Source organism: Paroedura picta, chromosome 5, assembly GCF_049243985.1.
Source record: "Paroedura picta isolate Pp20150507F chromosome 5, Ppicta_v3.0, whole genome shotgun sequence".
Lineage (NCBI taxonomy): Eukaryota > Metazoa > Chordata > Lepidosauria > Squamata > Gekkonidae > Paroedura > Paroedura picta.
In genome coordinates, this window is record NC_135373.1 from 59,788,198 (window position 1) to 59,800,071 (window position 11,874).

The following is an 11,874-nucleotide window of genomic DNA, read 5'->3' on the forward strand; positions in this document are numbered from 1 at the left end:
TTTAGACAATGGAAAGAAATGGATAATTCAAGTCTCTGGGAAGTCTTTATTGAGGAAACATTGGTCTATTTTGAAAGCCTGGAGAGCAGAGACACCTTTTATATATACTACAAAATATAAACTCTTAGCCCAGGGGTTGCTCTGTAAACTTGATTCTCCATTAATTCCTTTGTAAACCTGAACCTCCATTCACCTTCTGGGGATATCTTTTATGTATTTTTATGCTTTATCTTCATCTTGAAGGGGTTTGTGTAGGCAGCAGCTTTTATTCCTCACATTAATAGATCAAAAAGAGTAGATTGAAAACATCCTCCTGCTTCTTAGTTCTTGGAGACTGGAAACAAACTGGCTCTTTACGTGGTTCAGGAAATGTAAAGCATTAACACAAGATAAATAGCAACTCAGTTGCTGTTTTTGTACCTCTACGTTGCTTACAAGTATAAAAAGAGAATCACAAGTAGAGCAGGGGAGCTATTAACCTGTCTCATCCCCATTTGCTGATAACTATTCTTGAAAAAATATTCTATAGCAGATTGTATCTCAGTGTATCTGATGCTCAATACTAAACGTCCTGTGTGACAATGGATAAAGTTCAGAAAGGCTTACGAAGAAATCTGGCAAACAGAGCCAAATAGGGCGCAAACTGGCATACTTACCCCTATTTTATTAGGAAAACAACAGTTTTCAATTGGTTTAGAATCATAGAATCATAGAGTTGGAAGGGGCCATACAGGCCATCTAGTCCAACCCCCTGCTCAACGCAGGATCAGCCTAAAGCATCCAAGAAAAGTGTATATCCAACCTTTGCTTGAAGACTGCCAGTGAGGGGGAGCTCACCACCTCCTTAGGCAGTCTATTCCACTGCTGAACTACTCTGACTGTGAATTTTTTTCCTGATATCTAGCCTATATCGTTGTACTTGTAGTTTAAACCCATTACTGTGTGTCCTTTGCAGCCAATGGGAACAGCATCCTGCCCTCCTCCAAATGACAACGTTTCAAATACTTAAAGAGGGCTATCATGTCCCCTCTCAACCTCCTTTTCTCCAGGCTGAACATTCCCAAGTCCCTCAACCTATCTTCATAGGGCTTGGTCCCTTGGCCCCAGATCATCCTCGTTGCTCTCCTCTGCACCCTTTCAATTTTATCTACGTCCTTCTTGAAGTGAGGCCTCCAGAACTGCACACAGTACTCCAGGTGTGGTCTGACCAGTGCCGTATACAATGGGACTATGACATCTTGTGATTTTGATGTGATGCCCCTGTGGATACAGCCCAAAATGGCATTTGCCTTTTTTACCGCTGCATCACACTGCCTGCTCATGTTTAGTTTACAATCCACAAGTACCCCAAGGTCTCGTTCACACACAGTGTTACCTAGAAGCGTATCCCCCATCCAGTAGGCATGCTTTTCATTTTTCTGACCCAAATGCAGAACTTTACACTTATTTTTATTAAATTGCATCTTGTTCTCATTTGCCCATTTTTCCATTGTGTTCAAATCTTGTTGAACTCTGTCTCTATCTTCTGGAGTATATGCCAGTCCTCCCAGTTTGGTGTCATCTGCAAACTGGATGAGTAGACCTTCCACCCCCTCATCTAGATCATTAATAAATATGTTAAAAAGTACCGGGCCGAGCACCGAGCCCTGAGGTACTCCGCTACTCACCTCCCTCTAGTCTGATGAATCACCATTGACAACAACTCTTTGAGTGCGGTTCTCTAACCAATTCCCTATCCACCTAACTATCTGAAAATCCAGATTGCAGTCCTTCAATTGGGGAACCTTATCAAAAGCTTTACTAAAATCCAAGTAAACGACATCAACCGAATTTCCACGATCCAGCAAACCTGTTACTTGGTCAGAAAAGGAAACCAGGTTGGTCTGACAGGACCTGTTGGAGACAAATCCATGCTGACTTCCTTGGATCACCAAATTGTCCTCCAGATGTTTGCAGATCACTCCCTTTAATATCTGCTCCATTATCTTATCTGAATGTCTATTGAAGTTTTCCAAAATAAACATGTTTCTCTTTCAGATTCACATAGATATTCCTCGTATGAGCCCAGAGGCTTTAATTCTTCAACCCAAAGTAACAGAGGCAAGTATTATTGTCTGATCATAATTTCCAGCATTGTGATTGTTAAGTTGGAATTGTTATATGTTTACCCTGGGGATGCCATGGAAACTGCTGCTCACTGACAAACAATACCTGCTGGGGCTGTAATGTTTCCAAGTGCCTTCCATCTGGCTTGCCCTGTCACCACCACCCCCCCTTTCAGTTCCATGTTCTGGGCTTTATAGCTTGGCAGGAATTAGATTTCAGAGAGATTCTCTTTCAGTGATGACCTGGCTCATTACTTGATGTAAATAAAACATTTATGTGCCACTCTTCCAGAAAAGAGCTTAGAGTCGTTGACATCCAAATTAAAAAAAACCAAAGATTTATGGCACTTACATAACTAATAACTTAATGAAATTAAGGTTCGTCTCATAGTAAAACAAATTAAAACACTTTTACCATCTCTGAAAAGCAACACAATGGTGTGTTATTCACCATCCAGTAATTCCTCTTCTCTAAAGTTTCCAGTGTGAGTGAAAGATTCCAAACAGATCATCACTTCACATAATGTGTGAGCTCATTGCCTTTACATGTTGTGATGACCATTGGCTCATGTAGATTTGAATGGGGGTTGGACAGTTGTATGGAAGATTCATCTGTTCTTGGCTGTCAACCATGTTAGTTGAATGTGATCCTACAATTTAGAGCAGCGGTTCTCTACCTTTTCTTCGCCACGACCCCAGCTTCAGTGGTGGTTGTTACAGCGGCAGCACAACAATTGAGATGGCATAGAGGCAGCCATTGCCATGGCTCCGCCGCCTCTGCCCACCACCACCACCACCTGCCTCCACACGCTGCCGCCGCCTGCTGCTGCCGCCACCACAGCAGACAATCTGGCGACCCCGAGGAAGGGGCCAAGTGACCCCAAGGTTGAGAACCGCTGGTTTAGAGGCAGACTACCTGTGATTGGCAGTCAACTGATGAGCTGTCGTTTTTGGTCTTACCCGGTGCTTGCACAGGGGATACCTTTACCTTTATGGCAGCTGACTGACTACGATTGGAAAAAAGATGCTGGATTAGATGAATGTTGGTCTGATCCAGCAGAAATCACCTGATGCTCTTAATGTTGGCAGCCAAAAGACCCCTCCCCAAAGCACACCCTGATTGCTTTTATGGACCCCATGCCCCCTTTTCTTGTTTCAATAGTACCTGCCACATGCTAGACAGATCCTTTTCAGTGTTTGTTTGGTAAACCTTGCATGTTCTGTGCAGGTTCCTGTTTTCTTGCATCCTCAAAGCTATAAAGTGAAAACTATATCAATGACATGTTAAAGAGCAAGTTAAGTAGAAACTTGTGTTGTCTGTATATGGCCTACCAGGTAATATCTCAAAGACTAGCTGATTCTATGGGATCACAACTAAAAATGCCTTGACTGTGGTTTTAATCAATCTTACTGCTGGATTGGATGGGTATTTGGACCATAGACGGCAAGGAACATTAACTGGCTGGCTGAAAATCAGGAACCTAAGAAAACTTTCAGAACTGCTTATAGAAAATAAACAAACAAAAAAAAAACAAGTGAAACACATCCCGAGCTTATGGTACTTAATTGAAAACTGCATTTCTCAGACCAGTTATGAATGGTGACAGTTGCACTGGGCCGCTGCCAGTTCCATGCTGCGGGACTGCATGTTCCGCCGCTTCTGGAATACGCACAAGGGACAAAATCCACCGGCTCACATGGAGGCCCTCACCCTCCAGCTCCCACCCTCCCTCCTTGCCTGCTAAAAGCCTTGTGGCTGCGGCCTCGATTGTCACCCACAAGAAGAGAGGAAGCGACAGGGCTTTGCGGCCCGCAGGTACGCTCCTGCTGAGAGGGATCTGGGGGTGGAGTTTGCAGCCTCCCTTTGGGCCGCAAAGCCCAAAGTGGTGAACTCCCCACTCCCTTTTGCCAGGCCAAAGGGAGCCTCCAGTGGCAGCGATGTGGGGGGGGGGGGGCTTCCATTCCCTTTAGCCTGCTTTGTGGGCCACAGGGAGCCACAGCCACCCTCTCACGCACTCCTCCTGGCTGCCGCCCCATTTTTAAAATAGTCTTTGATACTAGTATATGATATAATGTAGAATTTAGCTGACCTTTTTGAGCAGCTTTTGCCTCAGTTTTATATTGTCCAGGACAAAGCACAAGCAATTAAGGCAGTCATAAATCTGTAAAGCATATTGGGATGAAAGGGGCATCCTGCAGCCTATACCAATTTTATGGTCTGTATTTGCCAAAGCTCTATCAAATGGACTGTAAACGTGAGAAAGTTGTTTCTATCACTGTTTGAAAGCAACCTTTACACATACTGACTATACTGCTGTGTCCATTCTTCAGCTCAGTAACACAGCTTTGCAACTAAGATAGTCATCCACTTCCTCCTCTGCCTGCTGAAATCTTCTTTTATTCCTACTCCCCAACTATCCCATAATGCCCTGACCTTGTGCCACAATTGTGGCCCCCTTCTGGTTATGTGTGTTTCACTGTCACGGTCACAAATTGTTCCCTATGCATTAGGTCCCTATGGCTTTCTTGGAACCACTTTTCATGCAGCAGCCACAAATGAGCTATGTGATAGAAGTTACACATTTTCAGCTAGTGCAAAATCCTGGGGTTTGTGTGATCTGGCAAAGGTAATGCCTTTCAGTGGAAGTACATGCTGGAGAGAAGATGCATAGCAAAAATGGTCCTCTTGTTGCATAAAGAACTGTATGTAGAAAATCTGAAATTTCAAGCAAAGGCAGTAACTTGTTTTGAGGTTTTTTATTCTTCAGCAATTATGAGATTTAAAAAAAAACCCACTTCCCTTAAGATTTTCTGGATAACAAGCCACATTTTACAAGGTTCACTAAGGCAGGACTTCCTTGACTCTGCTCTTTCTGCTGCTAGTGCAATTTTTGTGTGTTGTCCAAGCATACATTTGAAGTGAATTTTGAGAAATGTGAATTAATTTTCTGTGGGAGAGTGATGTGAATGTCTTGAAAAGACAAAGGAATTGGAGGTACCAGATAAGATGGGTAGTGCCCATGGTTGAAGGAACCATGCCATTAGTTCTTGGCACCCAAAGGGGCACAAACAGCAGGCCACTGCTCTTTCAAATGAAAAACATCTTTTGAGCTCAAGTGGAAGATTAGAATTAGTTTGATATGACAGAGGGCCAGTTTTTCAAGGAAGAAAAGAAATCCCTCTTGCTATTTAAGAAATCTCTGGTTTCATAGACCACATACTCATTAGCTGTTAGAATTGCCTCCATAGAATGTTGGAAGAGAAATCAAATGTGACAGTACTGCAAAGGCATCTTTTTACGACTTCTTATTTAATTTGTATACAAGGAAGAATGTTTTCCTTAAATAACTAAGAAACTGAATTAATGCTGGTTGATAGTTGTGTTTTCTGATGCTATTTTATATTGTGTGTGTTACGCTTTTTCCTTTGAAGTAGAAGAGTTTGTTCTTATATGCCGCTTTTCTCTACCCGAAGGAGGTGCAAAGTGGCTTACAGTCATCTTCCCTTTCCTCTCCTCACAACAGACACCCTGGGAGGTGGGTGAGGCTGGGAGAGCCCTGATATCATTGCTCAGTCCAAACAGTTTTATCAGTGCTGTAGCGAGCCCACGGTCACCCAGCTGGATGTATATAGGGGACTGCAGAATCGAACCCGGCATGCCAGATTAGAAGTCTGCGCTCTTAACCACTACACCAAACTGGTCATGTTTCATGTTTCTCCGCATTTTCTCTTTACAGATCTTTGAAAGAATTTTGTTCATCTGGGCAATACGTCATCCTGCCAGTGGATATGTTCAGGGTATTAATGATCTGGTTACTCCTTTCTTTGTTGTCTTCACTTGTGAATATGCAGGTAAGATGAAATCACATGAATATTAATGTTACTGAACCCAGACTGAAGCATATCCGTGCTTGGTGAATGACTAAGGTGCATTTTTGTAATATACCTTGCAAAGTGAAACTCATCAAGGAAAAAATTTATTAAAAACAACTTCAATATTCCACAAATAGATTTTGTGTATTTCAAAAGTCTGTGTGTCACTAACATTTTTTCCTTCTTGTAGATGTGTGCAATGTTATGCACTGATGGTGATGGGATTTTTTTTTGCTGTATATCAATATCATAAAGTAGATCAATTATGTTTAATAGAGGACAGATTACCCTTGAATGGATGAAGGACTGTTGGCTTCCTGATTTGCACTGAGGCCCTCCTTTGCTCTGCTTCATTTCACAGGAGGTCCTTTTTTGACACTAAGCCACTAATGAGAATTATTAGTACTATCCCTCTAATAATCTTTTAAGTAGGGTAGGGGGCTACTCTAGAGAACATTTCCAGTTTCTGCCTCTTACCCCCTCATTTGACTGATAATGAAAATGTTCTTAATGAGCCTAAAACAGTAGGATCTGTGTTGGTATACTTTGGAGTTGCTAATTAAGATACAAAGTCGAAATGAGATGTGATTAGAGAATTGATATTCCCTGTTAAATAAGCCATTTAATTAATACAGTAAATACTTTGTTTTTAAGTACTACACCACCAGTTTACATTGCCAAAATGCTTCCCCCCTACCCCTCTCAGAATTGATTGTAGGTGGCCACTTGTGGTAACTGGCAATTGATATTTCAAGTTTGGGGTTGTTGAACTCTTGTAGAGAGAAGTTCCTAATGTGCTTGGCCAGCAGAGAAGCGCATGTTTCTGCTGATTGCATTCTGGCTATCGCATGATCACAGTAAGTATTTGTAGGATGGAAGCACTTGCCTTGGGAACTCTTGGCAGCACAGTGAGAATAAAATGGATCGAGCACTCTCAGCTGGGTGAGCCTATAGGAATAATTGCCTGTATGCTGACCAGTAAATGGGAAGCTAGAATGACGGTTGTCCTTACAGAAATTAACTGTAATTAAATGGTTAACCAGCGTAACAGAAACACAAAGCATCCTCTTACCTTTTGTTTTTAGTTAACAGCATCTATTTTAACAGGCAGCACATGTTTTGTGAACTCAAGTTCAGATACCTGCTTGGTTATTCACTGAGGGCCATGGATAAGTCCATCCCAGTTTATTTTTCATGCAAAAGTAATAAACTGCACATTTAAACCTTTTGGAGGAAAGGTAGCCAAAAATGCACTAAATATGGTTATTTCGTGGCCTTAAATGGCATAGGGACTGACAGTAGACCACATACTGTAGTTTGGTATTGGTATAGCCATTGATAGTAGACCACATACTCATTAATATATTGTGTTGAATTCACACCGTGTATTCTGATATTGGGATAAGCTTTAATTTGATCATACCTTGGATAATTAACGTCTGAATGCATCAAACCGAGATCTTCAGCTATAGGGCTTGTAGTGGTTTAACTCATTTGTTAACTAGTGCTCAGTGATTGTATTACTAGTGATTTTTTGTGACATTTGAATGCATGGACAGTTTGAATAGCACTGCTCTTGTAGCTGCCTTATCATAGAGTTGCTGTTCAGGGCAGAAGATAGGGAACCCAGAGAAGAGGCAAGATGAATCAAACCAAGGTTTATATGTTAAGTGGAGTTTGTTGTATGTATCTGCTAAATTCACCAGGGTTTGTTGCAAAGCTGATCATTTATTATGATACCAGTAGTGAAGCCTGTTGTGTTTTGCAGCCCAACAGGCACTAGCTCATGGTTTGGTGTGGGTTTAATGCCTCACTTGGAAACTGGCAACCCTAAGAGGAGGTCTCTCTGTGCACAACATTCTTGACCCTAGTCAGGTTTATGCATGCCTAGGTAGTGTGGAATTCCAGAACATGAACCTACACCAATCTGGCAGCCTTACCTTCTCTCTTCAATGTTTTCTTGACCTGAAATAAGTTAGGGGGTGCTATGTGGCTGGTTAGGTGGCTGCGGAGGCATTATGCACCTTTGAGGCCCCACTTCTAAACCTCAAGAAATATTTCTTTGACAGCTAACCTCCAGGAGTTGCCTGGAGATCTTCTGGAATTGCTGCTCAACTCCAGATTATAAAGATCAGCTCCCCAGACAGAAACGGCTGCTTTGGAGGGGTGACTCTGTAGGGTTATACCCACTGAGGTTCAGGGATGCCAGCCTCCAGGTGGGGTCTGAGGATCCCCTGGAAGTACAGCTCATCTCCAAGCAGTTAGGCCGAAGGGAAACCTGCATGGTAGGCCTCATATGTTCAGAGAGTGACAGAGGAGAGACACACATGGCTGGGGCTGCATTTTCCCTCCAGCAGCGGGCTGGCCACAGCAATATTTTAAATTTGAAGGGCATTTTATGTGGCCTCCTTGTCTTCTAGCTGTTAGGCAGAAGGGGAAAGCTTTCCCTCCTCAAAAGGAAAGCACACACACATGCTCTCAGACTCCCCTGTGTTGCTCTTGAAATGTTTCCCTCGCCTCAGTCAAGGGCTGTTAAAGGCTCCCTTGACAGCAGGCCTAAAGTTTGGTGGGTGCAGAATCCTGAGCAAGAGCAGCAATTGGCCCTGGAGGAGGGGAGATTCCACTAATAGGAGTCTTTGGAACCTTCAGCATATTGTCGGAAGTATGAATCACTTTTAATGTATATGATGTGAAACAACACAGTGAAGGATTCCCTCCGCAACTGAACAAGGAGAAGAGACTGGAGATAAGGTGTAGAATCCAAGCCATAGATGCTGTTCTGCTGAAAATACGTTTCTCCAGTGGTCAACATTTTTCAGCATGGGAAGGCTCTTACTTAGTGGAAGCAAATCTTTGGACAGAATCCAGTGTGGTCTTTTTTTGTAGTAGTTCCTTCTTCACTGATATTAATTAATAGTTGCTCCTTAAGTAAAATGGTAATGTGTTTAGAAAGAATGCTGAGTTAAGTGACTGGCAATACAGGCTTTCCATGTTCTGAAGTTACAGTTGACATAAGGGTAAATGATTGCTCCTTCCTTTTATCATTTATTATCATCTACCCTATAACAAAATACTTCACTGTTTAACTGCTTGTTTTTTTATGAATCCCTAAAAAGTACTGCAAAAATAGAACATGTAGTAGACTTGCAAAGAAGGTTTTTGGTTTGTGTCTTGATGGTACTGGTATCTATTTGGCATAAAGGAGTATTTATATATGAGCCTAATATGTACAATGCCTGTGGTCTGCCTCATTCCCTTCTGTTTTATTTGACTTTTTGCTCCTTCCTTGTTACTGTGCTAGAATTTTATACTTAAAGGAAAAACAAAAATATTGTATATTAAAGAGGAACTCTTTCGACATTTTGACCGTTTATGCACTGGACATTTCATGCCAGGCTGCAGGCTGGAGTTTTAGTCATAGCAGGTTGCCCCACCTCTTCCTGCACCCACATGGGGGAATACTTGGCCAGGGGCACCTAATCCGCCTCCAATTTGTGCTCCTGCATGAGAGCTGGGGCACTGAAGTTCCCAGTGCATAAACGGTCTTTGAAAAACAAATAATCCTGAATCTTGCAAATGTATATATTCAACCAATTTTGGTCTAATTCTGTATCATCTTTTAATTTTCTTGAACTGATGGTTCTTGGAAATTGAAAACTCTTTTAAAAGAAAGGGATTTTGTAACTGAGTTAAATGACAGGCTTACTTTTTGTGTTTGATTTAAACCTGAGTTACTTTACCTAGGGTTAGTTAATGCTTTTAAGAAATAGAAATTTTGATAGTGTTTTAGTAGCATGTGTGAGTTGGGATCTGTCTGGGATCTCTCTGTTGTGATCTGTCCTAACTTTTGAATGGTTGTTTTGTGAAAGCTTCTACTAAGGAGATATTACCAGGCTATTCAAAATAATGATGCAAATAAAAATAGAAAGCACAGTTAAGATTTGGGCAGAATCTGTTGTCCCACATTGATGATTGTAATGAATTTTCAGATTTTCTCATGTGTTAATGGAAATTCCAGACAGTTTCCAAACATGACCTGTGAAGGCTAACTTGTTAACAGCATTGTAATGAGAGCATCACAGTGACGAGATAAATAAATTTAGTTGGACTCATAGAAGCATACCAAAGCACTAATGTATAGCGTTTACTATTAAATGTTTTACAGACATGCACTTTCTTTTATGTATTCAGTCTATCAGAGTGTAAATTAAAATTGGATGACATTCACAACACGAGCAGCCATCATAGTTAAGATGTTGATACATTAGATTTTTATGAGGCTGACCTTGTAACTATTTGCATTTAATTTGAATTTGATTGCTGTCTGTTTTTTAATGTGTCAAGTTGTCTGGTTTGTTAAACTCTATAAAGGTTGTTCATTATTCTTTGACTTTCTCATTTGCAGCTGAGAGGGGGCTTCTTGAGTAGTTTAAGCAGGATAAATTTGCTGTGCTTTGGTTTCCTAGATTCAGCAACTTTATATTAAATATAAAGTTTGAAGAGGGGGTGATCCAACCCTGCATTGCAGTGTTTCATTTTCCTCTCATCCCATTGCTCATGCGTAGGTTCACCCCTTTATGTCAGGCTTTTTCCTGTAAATGTAGTGTTTTATGGATGTTTAGAGCCATGTAATACTAGATTTTCCATGTTGTAGAATCAAAGTTAATTTGACTCCATATTTTTATACCTTTCTTTTAAGGGTAATATTGATGTTCAGAATGACAGATTTATCTGATTGCATCTTTTTACTAAGTGATTTAGCTGAACTTAAGCTTGTTGCAAGGTGATTTATTTAACTATTTTTATCCTGCTTTTCTCTCTCACTAGGCACTCAAAGTGGCTTACACAGTACAATACATATAAACAAAACCAAAATATACAGCTGCCCCATCAAATTTAAGACAGATTATGAACCTCTAACACTTTCTGTATCTCCAGAAATGCTTCAACAAGGCCCAGTTTGCAATCCACATCTGGAGTGGTAACATTTGACTGACTAGAAATTGAAAGGTACAACTTTCATCAACTAGGCAAGCGGTCCCCAACCTTTTTGTGGTTGAGGACCACCTCCGGGGGTGGGAGAGAGCCATTGGTCCGGGTGCCACGCCCACGCGGCAGCTGTGTGCAAACGCGCATGTGCAGTTGCCGTGCATGTGTGTTCCCGCCATCAGGGGGCACTAACGCACATACACAGTGTTGCCGTGCATGCACATTTTCACTAGCAGGGGGTGAAAATGTGCATGCGTGGCAGCTCTGTGCATGCATGTTTGCGTTGCCGGCGTGCCAGCGGCCGCGCCTGCCTCTTCCCCCCCTCTTGCAGCAAGAAGCTAGCTGGGCTGTGAGCGAAGCGGACGCTTTGGTGGCTGCTTCGCTCACGGCATGGCGAGCTTCTTGCTGTGGGCGGGGGAAGGTAGGCACAGCCGCCACCGGCCCAGTACCGTGGACCGGGCCGTGAACCAGGGGTTGACAACCCCCGAACTAGGCTATGCCACAGAACTGGCAGATACCCTTTTAGCCTCCAGAAGGCAATCAACTAAACATTCATTAGGTGAAGTAGGAGGAAAGGCAATCCCTTAAATCCTCAAGTCTAGCTTGTCTAGGCATTCCTACAAGAAGGGCTCACTGGGTCTTATGCGGAAGGTTGCAGCACTATCTATGGGGTTACAATAGTTTAAAGGCCTCAGTCTGTGAGATATTGCTGTATATGATGCTTCTTCAGGGATGCAGTCCTGATAGACAGACCAAAGATACATAGATTTTCCATGTGGAATCTATACATGGTGCTCACTGCACATGGTGCTCTCACAAGGTCATCCTTTGAGCTGAATTGGGAAATTCCTATAAAGTGGTTGTGCCTGAAAACCCTCTTCCTCATAGAGCAGTGTATTTTCCACAA

General features: G+C 42.1%; 1 protein-coding gene across 7 annotated transcripts in view; it reads left to right on the forward strand.

The window, feature by feature from the left end:
• Positions 1 to 11,874, forward strand: part of TBC1D22A (TBC1 domain family member 22A) — a 205,818-nt gene that overhangs the window by 38,057 nt on the left and 155,887 nt on the right. For all 7 annotated transcript variants that reach the window (XR_013231116.1, XR_013231117.1, XR_013231118.1 and 4 more), the window contains exons 7-8: positions 2,038 to 2,100; positions 5,843 to 5,957. Coding sequence is in view for 4 of the 7 variants with exons in the window: in XM_077338248.1 (XP_077194363.1) it covers positions 2,038 to 2,100; positions 5,843 to 5,957 (178 nt within the window). In the remaining 3 variants the exon portion in view is untranslated. The remainder of the gene's footprint in view (positions 1 to 2,037; positions 2,101 to 5,842; positions 5,958 to 11,874) is intronic.